Source organism: Montipora capricornis, chromosome 5 (genome assembly GCF_036669925.1).
Source record: "Montipora capricornis isolate CH-2021 chromosome 5, ASM3666992v2, whole genome shotgun sequence".
In the NCBI taxonomy this organism is placed as follows: Eukaryota; Metazoa; Cnidaria; class Anthozoa; order Scleractinia; family Acroporidae; genus Montipora; species Montipora capricornis.
This window is the reverse complement of record NC_090887.1, coordinates 18,232,205-18,250,742: the sequence shown is the minus strand read 5'-3', so window position 1 is coordinate 18,250,742 and position 18,538 is coordinate 18,232,205. Positions and strand designations below refer to the sequence as shown.

Sequence of the window (18,538 nt, the reverse complement as noted above, 5' to 3'; positions counted from 1 at the left end):
AAAAGAGGGGTGTTCAAAAACATGCAGGAATAACATCATTACTAATGATTTAAAAATACCAATCAATTAAATGTGTGCGTCTTCGTCTATTGGAAAACATTTCCGTATGAAAAAGTCTTATGTGCCCAATGATCTTACCGAGAATTTTACCATTTTAAAAAAGTGCAAGAACAAATGTGCCAAGACCCAGTCTCAATGTACTCAATTTGTCCAAAACCTTTTTAATCATTTCTAATTATGTTATTCTTGTATGTTTTTTAACAACTCTTTTTTACATTTTCATACTTTACATAGTTTTACTTCTTTGTTTTATATTTATACCTATGCAAAAATTTTTATCTTCACTTTTAGCTTGATAATGACAAAAGTTCGGTCAAAACGCCGAGTGTTTTTACCCTTTTTTTCTTAATTTCATTCTCATATTTGTTGCATAAAGATAACTTACATATTTTGCAATGGTGAAGATTAGTAAGTGGACTAAGTAGATATCTTCTCCACACTCAACCAATTTACCACTTATAGAAACAATCAAATGGCTTGTGATTTTAACAAGAGAGGGATTAATGCAGACTTTAAGTATTTCTTAAGCCCCAAACTTTCCAGAATTCTAAGAAATAGAAACTCAGCGAAAATGTTTTAGCACGTTGTGTTGTGATACAAGATGCTTTATATTTTCCTTCATGCAATCATTTGAATTATTTTATTTTAAATGAATATCACATCCGTTCTTCTCTTTAAAGTTTATAAAGGTCAGTGCAGAAATGATGCTAATGATTCAAACCAAATAATCAGTCTTACTCCATTCTGTCTTCATTTCACCCCCTTTTTATTCATCCAAAAAAGTCCCTTTCTCCCTTAACACACTATTGAATCCCATGTTTAGCTCATAACCTGCTGGGTGACACTCTTGATGTCCGTGGCGGTGGTTTTAAAGTAGGCGGTACCCTACTTGAAGAACCAATGGTGTGTCGAGTTCCTGTAGAGCCGGTCGAGCTGGAAGAGAAATATATCCCCGTGCTTCTTTGTGAAATCGACTGATATGACGACGACGAAGTGCTGGTCCTAAAAAGGAAATTCTTGTTAAGTTTGGTAAAAGCACAGTCAGCTGAGAAACAAACGTCACTTTTCAACCTTGTTCAAAGTGATAGAATCTTCCTCGCTGATACAAACTGGGAACTCATCCAAACTTTTATAGCACAAAATAATGAAAATCATCCCAACCAATCCATTACATCAACGCCATCATGACCACCATCACTACCATCATCAAGTTTTTCAATATTTTTCATTATTATGAAACTACACCTTATTACGAAATCAACATCTTCTTTAATCGTGATAATTCTCAAAACTACCATCAGCCCATTGTCTTTCTTTCATTTTAATTTTTAGACTAAGTATCTGTGCAATCACAAAAATCGTTAAAACTATTAACAACCTGAAAACGACATCACTGTCAATGATCGCATATCTAAAGATCTTTGGACAATGACTTTGAGACAAGCATACTGTCCTCCTAATAACTTTCTTAACATGACCTAACTCTCGTTCTTATCATTTTCAGTGGCTAACCTCAAAATTGAAAGCAAAAGTCAATTATTTACATTGCCTTTAGCTACAACAACATCAGAATCGTGCACATCAGCATCTTTACAAGCATCATTCCAAATTACATCACCTAAGCATTTTTTGGTAGTGATGAAAACCATGATAATCATTTGCCCTGTTGTTAGCATTTACACCCTCCTTATTATCAGTAACATGATCATGAATTACCATCGTCATTCTCATCATCTTTTAATGAACACTTTCTTTTACTTTTACAGACTCACACAAATCTTGCCATCATTTAAGACCTTGTGCATCCCTGACCAATCCATCTAAATTTCGTTTTCCTTATTTCCTAATGTTGTTATTGGACTGCATCTTTAAGGCACCTATGATCTGCTGTGAAGAACTACTTCTTTTTTACAGTAAACTCTTAACTGGGGTGAAAATATGACTCTTGGAGCAACATATCTACACTAAGAAAGAGTGCAAGGCTTAAAGTTTCAAATATTTTCGTGGGTGGCACTTACAAAAGGTAGCAGTAATGTTGTTCTGGTTATTGATTTACTAGATCACGTAATTTTACCACTGACGTTCAGCAAAATGGCACACCTACATTCCTAGAAAACAATTTTACTTTGTTCCTCCAAGTCGATTCAAAACGGTAATTCTACACACATTACAATTTTAAGCCCCATCTTAAAACACTTCCACGGATACCAAAATGATAAAAACTACGACTAAAAGAAATAAAAACATATGCGTACCTGACAGAGGTGGTACTGCTTAAGACACTACTGGAAACTGAGGTTGTCGTGGTTGGAGTAGAAACACTGGAACTCGTGTAACTTGAAGTGGAACTACTTAGACTTGTAGTGGAGAACGTCGAAAGACTAGTTGTAGTTAGTGTGGACAAACTGACACTCGACGTGCTCGAGGATGTGCTGCTCGACACACTACTGGATACTGAGCTGGATGAGCTTGTCGTGGTTGAAGTAGAAACACTAGAGCTCGAGTAACTTGAAGTAGAACTACTTAGACTTGTAGTGGAGAACGTCGAAAAACTAGTTGTAGTTGGTGTGGACAAGCTGAAACTCGACGTGCTCGGCGATGTGCTGCTCGACACACTACTGGATACTGAGGTGGACGAGGTTGTCGTGGTTGGAGTAGACACACTAGAACTTGAGTAACCTGAAGTAGAACTACTTAGACTTGTAGTGGAGAACGTCGAAAAACTAGTTGTAGTTGGTGTGGACAAGCTGTAACTTGACGTGCTCGGCGATGTGCTGCTCGACACACTACTGGATACTGAGGTGGACGAGGTTGTCGTGGTTGGAGTAGACACACTAGAACTTGAGTAACTTGAGGAGTAGCTACTCAGGCTTGTACTAGAAAATGTCGAGAAACTAGTTGTAGTTGGTGTGGACAAACTGAAACTCGACGTGCTCGATGATGTGCTGCTCGACACACTACTGGATAATGAGGTGGACGAGCTTGTCGTGGTCGAAGTAGAAACACTGGAGCTCCTGTAACTTGAAGTGAAACTACTTAGACTTGTAGTGGAGAACGTCGAAAAACTAGTTGTAGTTGGTGTGGACAAGCTGAAACTTGACGTGCTTGGCGATGTGCTGCTTGACACACTACTGGATACTGAAGTGGACAACGTTGTCGTGGTTGGAGTAGAAACACTGGTACTCGTGTAACTTGAGGTGGAACTACTTGGACTTGTAGAGGAGAACGTGGAAAAACTAGTTGTAGTTGGCGTGGACAAACTGAAACTTGACGTGCTGGACGATGTACTGCTTGACACACTACTTGTTACTGAGGTGGACGAGGTTGTCGTGCTTGGAGTAGACACGCTAGAACTTGAGTAACTTGAGGAGTAGCTACTCAGGCTTGTACTAGAAAATGTCGAGAAACTAGTTGTAGTTGGTGTGGACAAACTGAAACTCGACGTGCTCGATGATGTGCTGCTCGACACACTACTGGATAATGAGGTGGACGAGCTTGTCGTGGTCGAAGTAGAAACACTGGAGCTCCTGTAACTTGAGGTGGAACTACTTAGACTTGTAGTGGAGAACGTCGAGAAACTAGTTGTAGTTGGTGTGGACAAGCTGAAACTTGACGTGCTTGGCGAGGTGCTGCTTGACACACTACTGGATACTGAAGTGGACGAGGTTGTCGTGGTTGGAGTAGAAACACTGGTACTCGTGTAAGTTGAGGTTGAACTACTTGGACTTGTAGAGGAGAACGTGGAAAAACTAGTTGTAGTTGGTGTGGACAAGCTGAAACTTGACGTGCTGGACGATGTACTGCTTGACACACTACTTGTTACTGAGGTGGACGAGGTTGTCGTGCTTGGAGTAGACGCACTGGAACTTGTGTAACTTGAAGAGTAACTACTCAGGCTTGTAATAGAAAACGTCGAGAAACTAGTTGTAGTTGGTGTGGACAAACTTAAACTCGATGAGCTCGATGATGTGCTGCTCGACACACTACTGGATACTGAGGTGGACGAGGTTGTCGTGCTTGGAGTAGACACACTAGAACTTGAGTAACTTGAAGAGTAGGTACTCAGGCTTGTACTAGAAAATGTCGAGAAACTAGTTGTTGTTGGTGTGGACAAACTTAAACTCGACGTGCTCGATGATGTGCTGCTCGACACACTACTAGATACTGAGGTGGACGAGCTTCTCGTAGTCGAAGTAGAAACACTGGAGCTGCTGTAACTAGTGCTGACCGATGTGGAAGATGTTGTTTTCGAGGACACACGTGAGCTATACAAGCTTGAGGACGAGTATTTTGAACTAGGAAAACCAAACCATACAAACATTAGTTTTCTTTAGCAATTTAGCATGATGGTTGGCATACCATAACTAGAATTTTGGGGAAGGTTTGATCCTCTCTTCATTTTTCTTTTGTTGTTTTACTTTCTATCGTCAATATCTTGTAAGAGGGATCAACACCTTGTCCTGAAATCAAACTTTTTATTTGAACAGTAATTAAGAAATCTTTCTTGATTTCTTATAAGTAAAGGTTTCTTTAAAACGATTTGAACTAAAAACTAACAGCAAAAAGTATGTAAAGTATGAAAATGTAAAAGAGGGGTGTTCAAAAACATGCAGGAATAACATCATTACTAATGATTTAAAAATACCAATCAATTAAATGTGTGCGTCTTCGTCTATTGGAAAACATTTCCGTATGAAAAAGTCTTATGTGCCCAATGATCTTACCGAGAATTTTACCATTTTAAAAAAGTGCAAGAACAAGTGTGCCAAGACCCAGTGTCAATGTACTCAATTTGTCCAAAACCTTTTTAATCATTTCTAATTATGTTATTCTTGCATGTTTTTTAACAACTCTTTTTTACATTTTCATACTTTACATAGTCTTACTTCTTTGTTTTATATTTATACCTAAGCAAAAATTTTTATCTTCACTTTTAGCTTGATAATGACAAAAGTTCGGTCAAAACGCGGAGTGTTTTTACCCTTTTTTTCTTAATTTCATTCTCATATTTGTTGCATAAAGATAACTTACATATTTTGCAATGGTGAAGATTAGTAAGTGGACTAAGTAGATATCTTCTCCACACTCAACCAATTTACCACTTATAGAAACAATCAAATGGCTTGTGATTTTAACAAGAGAGGGATTAATGCAGACTTCAAGTATTTCTTAAGCCCCAAACTTTCCAGAATTCTAAGAAATAGAAACTCAGCGAAAATGTTTTAGCACGTTGTGTTGTGATACAAGATGCTTTATATTTTCCTTCATGCAATCATTTGAATTATTTTATTTTAAATGAATATCACATCCGTTCTTCTCTTTAAAGTTTATAAAGGTCAGTGCAGAAATGATGCTAATGATTCAAACCAAATAATCAGTCTTACTCCATTCTGTCTTCATTTCACCCCCTTTTTATTCATCCAAAAAAGTCCCTTTCTCCCTTAACACACTATTGAATCCCATGTTTAGCTCATAACCTGCTGGGTGACACTCTTGATGTCCGTGGCGGTGGTTTTAAAGTAGGCGGTACCCTACTTGAAGAACCAATGGTGTGTCGAGTTCCTGTAGAGCCGGTCGAGCTGGAAGAGAAATATATCCCCGTGCTTCTTTGTGAAATCGACTGATATGACGACGACGAAGTGCTGGTCCTAAAAAGGAAATTCTTGTTAAGTTTGGTAAAAGCACAGTCAGCTGAGAAACAAACGTCACTTTTCAACCTTGTTCAAAGTGATAGAATCTTCCTCGCTGATACAAACTGGGAACTCATCCAAACTTTTATAGCACAAAATAATGAAAATCATCCCAACCAATCCATTACATCAACGCCATCATGACCACCATCACTACCATCATCAAGTTTTTCAATATTTTTCATTATTATGAAACTACACCTTATTACGAAATCAACATCTTCTTTAATCGTGATAATTCTCAAAACTACCATCAGCCCATTGTCTTTCTTTCATTTTAATTTTTAGACTAAGTATCTGTGCAATCACAAAAATCGTTAAAACTATTAACAACCTGAAAACGACATCACTGTCAATGATCGCATATCTAAAGATCTTTGGACAATGACTTTGAGACAAGCATACTGTCCTCCTAATAACTTTCTTAACATGACCTAACTCTCGTTCTTATCATTTTCAGTGGCTAACCTCAAAATTGAAAGCAAAAGTCAATTATTTACATTGCCTTTAGCTACAACAACATCAGAATCGTGCACATCAGCATCTTTACAAGCATCATTCCAAATTACATCACCTAAGCATTTTTTCGGTAGTGATGAAAACCATGATAATCATTTGCCCTGTCGTTAGCATTTACACCCTCCTTATTATCAGTAACATGATCATGAATTACCATCGTCATTCTCATCATCTTTTAATGAACACTTTCTTTTACTTTTACAGACTCACACAAATCTTGCCATCATTTAAGACCTTGTGCATCCCTGACCAATCCATCTAAATCTCCTTTTCCTTATTTCCTAATGTTGTTATTGGACTGCATCTTTAAGGCACCTATGATCTGCTGTGAAGAACTACTTCTTTTTTACAGTAAACTCTTAACTGGGGTGAAAATATGACTCTTGGAGCAACATATCTACACTAAGAAAGAGTGCAAGGCTTAAAGTTTCAAATATTTTCGTGGGTGGCACTTACAAAAGGTAGCAGTAATGTTGTTCTGGTTATTGATTTACTAGATCACGTAATTTTACCACTGACGTTCAGCAAAATGGCACACCTACATTCCTAGAAAACAATTTTACTTTGTTCCTCCAAGTCGATTCAAAACGGTAATTCTACACACATTACAATTTTAAGCCCCATCTTAAAACACTTCCACGGATACCAAAATGATAAAAACTACGACTAAAAGAAATAAAAACATATGCGTACCTGACAGAGGTGGTACTGCTTAAGACACTACTGGAAACTGAGGTTGTCGTGGTTGGAGTAGAAACACTGGAACTCGTGTAACTTGAAGTGGAACTACTTAGACTTGTAGTGGAGAACGTCGAAAGACTAGTTGTAGTTAGTGTGGACAAACTGACACTCGACGTGCTCGAGGATGTGCTGCTCGACACACTACTGGATACTGAGCTGAATGAGCGTGTCGTGGTTGAAGTAGAAACACTAGAGCTCGAGTAACCTGAAGTAGAACTACTTAGACTTGTAGTGGGGAACGTCGAAAAACTAGTTGTAGTTGGTGTGGACAAGCTGAAACTCGACGTGCTCGGCGATGTGCTGCTCGACACACTACTGGATACTGAGGTGGACGAGGTTGTCGTGGTTGGAGTAGACACACTAGAACTTGAGTAACTTGAAGTAGAACTACTTAGACTTGTAGTGGAGAACGTCGAAAAACTAGTTGTAGTTGGTGTGGACAAGCTGAAACTCGACGTGCTCGGCGATGTGCTGCTCGACACACTACTGGATACTGAGGTGGACGAGGTTGTCGTGGTTGGAGTAGACACACTAGAACTTGAGTAACTTGAAGTAGAACTACTTAGACTTGTAGTGGAGAACGTCGAAAAACTAGTTGTAGTTGGTGTGGACAAGCTGAAACTTGACGTGCTCGGCGATGTGCTGCTCGACACACTACTGGATACTGAGGTGGACGAGGTTGTCGTGGTTGGAGTAGACACACTAGAACTTGAGTAACTTGAGGAGTAGCTACTCAGGCTTGTACTAGAAAATGTCGAGAAACTAGTTGTAGTTGGTGTGGACAAACTGAAACTCGACGTGCTCGATGATGTGCTGCTCGACACACTGCTGGATAATGAGGTGGACGAGCTTGTCGTGGTCGAAGTAGAAACACTGGAGCTCCTGTAACTTGAAGTGGAACTACTTAGACTTGTAGTGGAGAACGTCGAAAGACTAGTTGTAGTTGGTGTGGACAAGCTGAAACTTGACGTGCTTGGCGATGTGCTGCTTGACACACTACTGGATACTGAAGTGGACAACGTTGTCGTGGTTGGAGTAGAAACACTGGTACTCGTGTAACTTGAGGTGGAACTACTTGGACTTGTAGAGGAGAACGTGGAAAAGCTAGTTGTAGTTGGCGTGGACAAACTGAAACTTGACGTGCTGGACGATGTACTGCTTGACACACTACTTGTTACTGAGGTGGACGAAGTTGTCGTGCTTGGAGTAGACACGCTAGAACTTGAGTAACTTGAGGAGTAGCTACTCAGGCTTGTACTAGAAAATGTCGAGAAACTAGTTGTAGTTGGTGTGGACAAACTGAAACTCGACGTGCTCGATGATGTGCTGCTCGACACACTACTGGATAATGAGGTGGACGAGCTTGTCGTGGTCGAAGTAGAAACACTGGAGCTCCTGTAACTTGAAGTGGAACTACTTAGACTTGTAGGGGAGAACGTCGAAAAACTAGTTGTAGTTGGTGTGGACAAGCTGAAACTTGACGTGCTTGGCGAGGTGCTGCTTGACACACTACTGGATACTGAAGTGGACGAGGTTGTCGTGGTTGGAGTAGAAACACTGGTACTCGTGTAACTTGAGGTTGAACTACTTGGACTTGTAGAGGAGAACGTGGAAAAACTAGTTGTAGTTGGTGTGGACAAGCTGAAACTTGACGTGCTGGACGATGTACTGCTTGACACACTACTTGTTACTGAGGTGGACGAGGTTGTCGTGCTTGGAGTAGACGCACTGGAACTTGTGTAACTTGAAGAGTAACTACTCAGGCTTGTAATAGAAAACGTCGAGAAACTAGTTGTAGTTGGTGTGGACAAACTTAAACTCGATGAGCTCGATGATGTGCTGCTCGACACACTACTGGATACTGAGGTGGACGAGGTTGTCGTGCTTGGAGTAGACACACTAGAACTTGAGTAACTTGAAGAGTAGGTACTCAGGCTTGTACTAGAAAATGTCGAGAAACTAGTTGTTGTTGGTGTGGACAAACTTAAACTCGACGTGCTCGATGATGTGCTGCTCGACACACTACTAGATACTGAGGTGGACGAGCTTCTCGTAGTCGAAGTAGAAACACTGGAGCTGCTGTAACTAGTGCTGACCGATGTGGAAGATGTTGTTTTCGAGGACACACTTGAGCTAGGAAAACCAAACCATACAAACATTAGTTTACTTTAGCAATTTAGCATGATGGTTGGCATACCATAACTAGAATTTTGGGGAAGGTTTGATCCTCTCTTCATTTTTCTTTTGTTGTTTTACTTTCTATCGTCAATATCTTGTAAGAGGGATCAACACCTTGTCCTGAAATCAAACTTTTTATTTGAACAGTAATTAAGAAATCTTTCTTGATTTCTTATAAGTAAAGGTTTCTTTAAAACGATTTGAACTAAAAACTAACAGCAAAAAGTATGTAAAGTATGAAAATGTAAAAGAGGGGTGTTCAAAAACATGCAGGAATAACATCATTACTAATGATTTAAAAATACCAATCAATTAAATGTGTGCGTCTTCGTCTATTGGAAAACATTTCCGTATGAAAAAGTCTTATGTGCCCAATGATCTTACCGAGAATTTTACCATTTTAAAAAAGTGCAAGAACAAATGTGCCAAGACCCAGTCTCAATGTACTCAATTTGTCCAAAACCTTTTTAATCATTTCTAATTATGTTATTCTTGCATGTTTTTTAACAACTCTTTTTTACATTTTCATACTTTACATAGTTTTACTTCTTTGTTTTATATTTTTACCTATGCAAAAATTTTTATCTTCACTTTTAGCTTGATAATGACAAAAGTTCGGTCAAAACGCCGAGTGTTTTTACCCTTTTTTTCTTAATTTCATTCTGATATTTTTTGCATAAAGATAACTTACATATTTTGCAATGGTGAAGATTAGTAAGTGGACTAAGTAGATATCTTCTCCACACTCAACCAATTTACCACTTATAGAAACAATCAAATGGCTTGTGATTTTAACAAGAGAGGGATTAATGCAGACTTCAAGTATTTCTTAAGCCCCAAACTTTCCAGAATTCTAAGAAATAGAAACTCAGCGAAAATGTTTTAGCACGTTGTGTTGTGATACAAGATGCTTTATATTTTCCTTCATGCAGTCATTTGAATTATTTTATTTTAAATGAATATCACATCCGTTCTTCTCTTTAAAGTTTATAAAGGTCAGTGCAGAAATGATGCTAATGATTCAAACCAAATAATCAGTCTTACTCCATTCTGTCTTCATTTCACCCCCTTTTATTCATCCAAAAAAGTCCCTTTCTCCCTTAACACACTATTGAATCCCATGTTTAGCTCATAACCTGCTGGGTGACACTCTTGATGTCCGTGGCGGTGGTTTTAAAGTAGGCGGTACCCTACTTGAAGAACCAATGGTGTGTCGAGTTCCTGTAGAGCCGGTCGAGGTGGAAGAGAAATATATCCCCGTGCTTCTTTGTGAAATCGACTGATATGACGACGACGAAGTGCTGGTCCTAAAAAGGAAATTCTTGTTAAGTTTGGTAAAAGCACAGTCAGCTGAGAAACAAACGTCACTTTTCAACCTTGTTCAAAGTGATAGAATCTTCCTCGCTGATACAAACTGGGAACTCATCCAAACTTTTATAGCACAAAATAATGAAAATCATCCCAACCAATCCATTACATCAACGCCATCATGACCACCATCACTACCATCATCAAGTTTTTCAATATTTTTCATTATTATGAAACTACACCTTATTACGAAATCAACATCTTCTTTAATCGTGATAATTCTCAAAACTACCATCAGCCCATTGTCTTTCTTTCATTTTAATTTTTAGACTAAGTATCTGTGCAATCACAAAAATCGTTAAAACTATTAACAACCTGAAAACGACATCACTGTCAATGATCGCATATCTAAAGATCTTTGGACAATGACTTTGAGACAAGCATACTGTCCTCCTAATAACTTTCTTAACATGACCTAACTCTCGTTCTTATCATTTTCAGTGGCTAACCTCAAAATTGAAAGCAAAAGTCAATTATTTACATTGCCTTTAGCTACAACAACATCAGAATCGTGCACATCAGCATCTTTACAAGCATCATTCCAAATTACATCACCTAAGCATTTTTTGGTAGTGATGAAAACCATGATAATCATTTGCCCTGTTGTTAGCATTTACACCCTCCTTATTATCAGTAACATGATCATGAATTACCATCGTCATTCTCATCATCTTTTAATGAACACTTTCTTTTACTTTTACAGACTCACACAAATCTTGCCATCATTTAAGACCTTGTGCATCCCTGACCAATCCATCTAAATTTCGTTTTCCTTATTTCCTAATGTTGTTATTGGACTGCATCTTTAAGCCACCTATGATCTGCTGTGAAGAACTACTTCTTTTTTACAGTAAACTCTTAACTGGGGTGAAAATATGACTCTTGGAGCAACATATCTACACTAAGAAAGAGTGCAAGGCTTAAAGTTTCAAATATTTTCGTGGGTGGCACTTACAAAAGGTAGCAGTAATGTTGTTCTGGTTATTGATTTACTAGATCACGTAATTTTACCACTGACGTTCAGCAAAATGGCACACCTACATTCCTAGAAAACAATTTTACTTTGTTCCTCCAAGTCGATTCAAAACGGTAATTCTACACACATTACAATTTTAAGCCCCATCTTAAAACACTTCCACGGATACCAAAATGATAAAAACTACGACTAAAAGAAATAAAAACATATGCGTACCTGACAGAGGTGGTACTGCTTAAGACACTACTGGAAACTGAGGTTGTCGTGGTTGGAGTAGAAACACTGGAACTCGTGTAACTTGAAGTGGAACTACTTAGACTTGTAGTGGAGAACGTCGAAAGACTAGTTGTAGTTAGTGTGGACAAACTGACACTCGACGTGCTCGAGGATGTGCTGCTCGACACACTACTGGATACTGAGCTGGATGAGCTTGTCGTGGTTGAAGTAGAAACACTAGAGCTCGAGTAACTTGAAGTAGAACTACTTAGACTTGTAGTGGAGAACGTCGAAAAACTAGTTGTAGTTGGTGTGGACAAGCTGAAACTCGACGTGCTCGGCGATGTGCTGCTCGACACACTACTGGATACTGAGGTGGACGAGGTTGTCGTGGTTGGAGTAGACACACTAGAACTTGAGTAACCTGAAGTAGAACTACTTAGACTTGTAGTGGAGAACGTCGAAAAACTAGTTGTAGTTGGTGTGGACAAGCTGTAACTTGACGTGCTCGGCGATGTGCTGCTCGACACACTACTGGATACTGAGGTGGACGAGGTTGTCGTGGTTGGAGTAGACACACTAGAACTTGAGTAACTTGAGGAGTAGCTACTCAGGCTTGTACTAGAAAATGTCGAGAAACTAGTTGTAGTTGGTGTGGACAAACTGAAACTCGACGTGCTCGATGATGTGCTGCTCGACACACTACTGGATAATGAGGTGGACGAGCTTGTCGTGGTCGAAGTAGAAACACTGGAGCTCCTGTAACTTGAAGTGAAACTACTTAGACTTGTAGTGGAGAACGTCGAAAAACTAGTTGTAGTTGGTGTGGACAAGCTGAAACTTGACGTGCTTGGCGATGTGCTGCTTGACACACTACTGGATACTGAAGTGGACAACGTTGTCGTGGTTGGAGTAGAAACACTGGTACTCGTGTAACTTGAGGTGGAACTACTTGGACTTGTAGAGGAGAACGTGGAAAAACTAGTTGTAGTTGGCGTGGACAAACTGAAACTTGACGTGCTGGACGATGTACTGCTTGACACACTACTTGTTACTGAGGTGGACGAGGTTGTCGTGCTTGGAGTAGACACGCTAGAACTTGAGTAACTTGAGGAGTAGCTACTCAGGCTTGTACTAGAAAATGTCGAGAAACTAGTTGTAGTTGGTGTGGACAAACTGAAACTCGACGTGCTCGATGATGTGCTGCTCGACACACTACTGGATAATGAGGTGGACGAGCTTGTCGTGGTCGAAGTAGAAACACTGGAGCTCCTGTAACTTGAGGTGGAACTACTTAGACTTGTAGTGGAGAACGTCGAAAAACTAGTTGTAGTTGGTGTGGACAAGCTGAAACTTGACGTGCTTGGCGAGGTGCTGCTTGACACACTACTGGATACTGAAGTGGACGAGGTTGTCGTGGTTGGAGTAGAAACACTGGTACTCGTGTAAGTTGAGGTTGAACTACTTGGACTTGTAGAGGAGAACGTGGAAAAACTAGTTGTAGTTGGTGTGGACAAGCTGAAACTTGACGTGCTGGACGATGTACTGCTTGACACACTACTTGTTACTGAGGTGGACGAGGTTGTCGTGCTTGGAGTAGACGCACTGGAACTTGTGTAACTTGAAGAGTAACTACTCAGGCTTGTAATAGAAAACGTCGAGAAACTAGTTGTAGTTGGTGTGGACAAACTTAAACTCGATGAGCTCGATGATGTGCTGCTCGACACACTACTGGATACTGAGGTGGACGAGGTTGTCGTGCTTGGAGTAGACACACTAGAACTTGAGTAACTTGAAGAGTAGGTACTCAGGCTTGTACTAGAAAATGTCGAGAAACTAGTTGTTGTTGGTGTGGACAAACTTAAACTCGACGTGCTCGATGATGTGCTGCTCGACACACTACTAGATACTGAGGTGGACGAGCTTCTCGTAGTCGAAGTAGAAACACTGGAGCTGCTGTAACTAGTGCTGACCGATGTGGAAGATGTTGTTTTCGAGGACACACGTGAGCTATACAAGCTTGAGGACGAGTATTTTGAACTAGGAAAACCAAACCATACAAACATTAGTTTTCTTTAGCAATTTAGCATGATGGTTGGCATACCATAACTAGAATTTTGGGGAAGGTTTGATCCTCTCTTCATTTTTCTTTTGTTGTTTTACTTTCTATCGTCAATATCTTGTAAGAGGGATCAACACCTTGTCCTGAAATCAAACTTTTTATTTGAACAGTAATTAAGAAATCTTTCTTGATTTCTTATAAGTAAAGGTTTCTTTAAAACGATTTGAACTAAAAACTAACAGCAAAAAGTATGTAAAGTATGAAAATGTAAAAGAGGGGTGTTCAAAAACATGCAGGAATAACATCATTACTAATGATTTAAAAATACCAATCAATTAAATGTGTGCGTCTTCGTCTATTGGAAAACATTTCCGTATGAAAAAGTCTTATGTGCCCAATGATCTTACCGAGAATTTTACCATTTTAAAAAAGTGCAAGAACAAGTGTGCCAAGACCCAGTGTCAATGTACTCAATTTGTCCAAAACCTTTTTAATCATTTCTAATTATGTTATTCTTGCATGTTTTTTAACAACTCTTTTTTACATTTTCATACTTTACATAGTCTTACTTCTTTGTTTTATATTTATACCTAAGCAAAAATTTTATCTTCACTTTTAGCTTGATAATGACAAAAGTTCGGTCAAAACGCGGAGTGTTTTTACCCTTTTTTTCTTAATTTCATTCTCATATTTGTTGCATAAAGATAACTTACATATTTTGCAATGGTGAAGATTAGTAAGTGGACTAAGTAGATATCTTCTCCACACTCAACCAATTTACCACTTATAGAAACAATCAAATGGCTTGTGATTTTAACAAGAGAGGGATTAATGCAGACTTCAAGTATTTCTTAAGCCCCAAACTTTCCAGAATTCTAAGAAATAGAAACTCAGCGAAAATGTTTTAGCACGTTGTGTTGTGATACAAGATGCTTTATATTTTCCTTCATGCAGTCATTTGAATTATTTTATTTTAAATGAATATCACATCCGTTCTTCTCTTTAAAGTTTATAAAGGTCAGTGCAGAAATGATGCTAATGATTCAAACCAAATAATCAGTCTTACTCCATTCTGTCTTCATTTCACCCCCTTTTATTCATCCAAAAAAGTCCCTTTCTCCCTTAACACACTATTGAATCCCATGTTTAGCTCATAACCTGCTGGGTGACACTCTTGATGTCCGTGGCGGTGGTTTTAAAGTAGGCGGTACCCTACTTGAAGAACCAATGGTGTGTCGAGTTCCTGTAGAGCCGGTCGAGCTGGAAGAGAAATATATCCCCGTGCTTCTTTGTGAAATCGACTGATATGACGACGACGAAGTGCTGGTCCTAAAAAGGAAATTCTTGTTAAGTTTGGTAAAAGCACAGTCAGCTGAGAAACAAACGTCATTTTTCAACCTTGTTCAAAGTGATAGAATCTTCCTCGCTGATACAAACTGGGAACTCATCCAAACTTTTATAGCACAAAATAATGAAAATCATCCCAACCAATCCATTACATCAACGCCATCATGACCACCATCACTACCATCATCAAGTTTTTCAATATTTTTCATTATTATGAAACTACACCTTATTACGAAATCAACATCTTCTTTAATCGTGATAATTCTCAAAACTACCATCAGCCCATTGTCTTTCTTTCATTTTAATTTTTAGACTAAGTATCTGTGCAATCACAAAAATCGTTAAAACTATTAACAACCTGAAAACGACATCACTGTCAATGATCGCATATCTAAAGATCTTTGGACAATGACTTTGAGACAAGCATACTGTCCTCCTAATAACTTTCTTAACATGACCTAACTCTCGTTCTTATCATTTTCAGTGGCTAACCTCAAAATTGAAAGCAAAAGTCAATTATTTACATTGCCTTTAGCTACAACAACATCAGAATCGTGCACATCAGCATCTTTACAAGCATCATTCCAAATTACATCACCTAAGCATTTTTTCGGTAGTGATGAAAACCATGATAATCATTTGCCCTGTCGTTAGCATTTACACCCTCCTTATTATCAGTAACATGATCATGAATTACCATCGTCATTCTCATCATCTTTTAATGAACACTTTCTTTTACTTTTACAGACTCACACAAATCTTGCCATCATTTAAGACCTTGTGCATCCCTGACCAATCCATCTAAATTTCGTTTTCCTTATTTCCTAATGTTGTTATTGGACTGCATCTTTAAGGCACCTATGATCTGCTGTGAAGAACTACTTCTTTTTTACAGTAAACTCTTAACTGGGGTGAAAATATGACTCTTGGAGCAACATATCTACACTAAGAAAGAGTGCAAGGCTTAAAGTTTCAAATATTTTCGTGGGTGGCACTTACAAAAGGTAGCAGTAATGTTGTTCTGGTTATTGATTTACTAGATCACGTAATTTTACCACTGACGTTCAGCAAAATGGCACACCTACATTCCTAGAAAACAATTTTACTTTGTTCCTCCAAGTCGATTCAAAACGGTAATTCTACACACATTACAATTTTAAGCCCCATCTTAAAACACTTCCACGGATACCAAAATGATAAAAACTACGACTAAAAGAAATAAAAACATATGCGTACCTGACAGAGGTGGTACTGCTTAAGACACTACTGGAAACTGAGGTTGTCGTGGTTGGAGTAGAAACACTGGAACTCGTGTAACTTGAAGTGGAACTACTTAGACTTGTAGTGGAGAACGTCGAAAGACTAGTTGTAGTTAGTGTGGACAAACTGACACTCGACGTGCTCGAGGATGTGCTGCTCGACACACTACTGGATACTGAGCTGAATGAGCGTGTCGTGGTTGAAGTAGAAACACTAGAGCTCGAGTAACCTGAAGTAGAACTACTTAGACTTGTAGTGGGGAACGTCGAAAAACTAGTTGTAGTTGGTGTGGACAAGCTGAAACTCGACGTGCTCGGCGATGTGCTGCTCGACACACTACTGGATACTGAGGTGGACGAGGTTGTCGTGGTTGGAGTAGACACACTAGAACTTGAGTAACTTGAAGTAGAACTACTTAGACTTGTAGTGGAGAACGTCGAAAAACTAGTTGTAGTTGGTGTGGACAAGCTGAAACTCGACGTGCTCGGCGATGTGCTGCTCGACACACTACTGGATACTGAGGTGGACGAGGTTGTCGTGGTTGGAGTAGACACACTAGAACTTGAGTAACTTGAAGTAGAACTACTTAGACTTGTAGTGGAGAACGTCGAAAAACTAGTTGTAGTTGGTGTGGACAAGCTGAAACTTGACGTGCTCGGCGATGTGCTGCTCGACACACTACTGGATACTGAGGTGGACGAGGTTGTCGTGGTTGGAATAGACACGCTAGAACTTGAGTAACTTGAGGAGTAGCTACTCAGGCTTGTACTAGAAAATGTCGAGAAACTAGTTGTAGTTGGTGTGGACAAACTGAAACTCGACGTGCTCGATGATGTGCTGCTCGACACACTACTGGATAATGAGGTGGACGAGCTTGTCGTGGTCGAAGTAGAAACACTGGAGCTCCTGTAACTTGAAGTGGAACTACTTAGACTTGTAGTGGAGAACGTCGAAAAACTAGTTGTAGTTGGTGTGGACAAGCTGAAACTTGACGTGGTTGGCGAGGTGCTGCTTGACACACTACTGGATACTGAAGTGGACGAGGTTGTCGTGGTTGGAGTAGAAACACTGGTACTCGTGTAACTTGAGGTGGAACTACTTGGACTTGTAGAGGAGAACGTGGAAAAACTAGTTGTAGTTGGTGTGGACAAGCTGAAACTTGACGTGCTGGACGATGTACTGCTTGACACACTACTTGTTACTGAGGTGGACGAGGTTGTCGTGCTTGGAGTAGACGCACTGGAACTTGTGTAACTTGAAGAGTAACTACTCAGGCTTGTACTAGAAAACGTCGAGAAACTAGTTGTAGTTGGTGTGGACAAACTTAAACTCGACGTGCTCGATGATGTGCTGCTCGAGACACTACTGGATACTGAGGTGGACGAGGTTGTCGTGCTTGGAGTAGACACACTAGAACTTGAGTAACTTGAAGAGTAGGTACTCAGGCTTGTACTAGAAAATGTCGAGAAACTAGTTGTTGTTGGTGTGGACAAACTAAAACTCGACGTGCTCGATGATGTGCTGCTCGACACACTACTAGATACTGAGGTGGACGAGCTTCTCGTAGTCGAAGTAGAAACACTGGAGCTGCTGTAACTAGTGCTGACCGATGTGGAAGATGTTGTTTTCGAGGACACACTTGAGCTATACAAGCTTGAGGACGAGTATTTTGAACTAGGAAAACCAAACCATACAAACATTAGTTTTCTTTAGCAATTTAGCATGATGGTTGGCATACCATAACTAGAATTTTGGGGAAGGTTTGATCCTCTCTTCATTTTTCTTTTGTTGTTTTACTTTCTATCGTCAATATCTTGTAAGAGGGATCAACACCTTGTCCTGAAATCAAACTTTTTATTTGAACAGTAATTAAGAAATCTTTCTTGATTTCTTATAAGTAAAGGTTTCTTTAAAACGATTTGAACTAAAAACTAACAGCAAAAAGTATGTAAAGTATGAAAATGTAAAAGAGGGGTGTTCAAAAACATGCAGGAATAACATCATTACTAATGATTTAAAAATACCAATCAATTAAATGTGTGCGTCTTCGTCTATTGGAAAACATTTCCGTATGAAAAAGTCTTATGTGCCCAATGATCTTACCGAGAATTTTACCATTTT

General features: G+C 39.3%; 1 protein-coding gene across 1 annotated transcript in view; it reads right to left on the bottom strand.

Annotated features, from left to right (window-relative positions):
• The window catches only part of LOC138048468 (uncharacterized), a 37,983-nt gene that overhangs the window by 18,313 nt on the left and 1,132 nt on the right, over nt 1–18,538 (bottom strand). Inside the window, exons 2-9 of the mRNA XM_068894653.1 lie at nt 16,394–18,091; nt 14,969–15,139; nt 11,749–13,788; nt 10,325–10,495; nt 6,963–9,143; nt 5,538–5,708; nt 2,316–4,355; nt 892–1,062 (exon numbers count right to left, since the gene is read on the bottom strand). Of these exons, the coding sequence (XP_068750754.1) occupies nt 892–1,062; nt 2,316–4,355; nt 5,538–5,708; nt 6,963–9,143; nt 10,325–10,495; nt 11,749–13,788; nt 14,969–15,139; nt 16,394–18,091 (8,643 nt within the window). The remainder of the gene's footprint in view (nt 1–891; nt 1,063–2,315; nt 4,356–5,537; nt 5,709–6,962; nt 9,144–10,324; nt 10,496–11,748; nt 13,789–14,968; nt 15,140–16,393; nt 18,092–18,538) is intronic.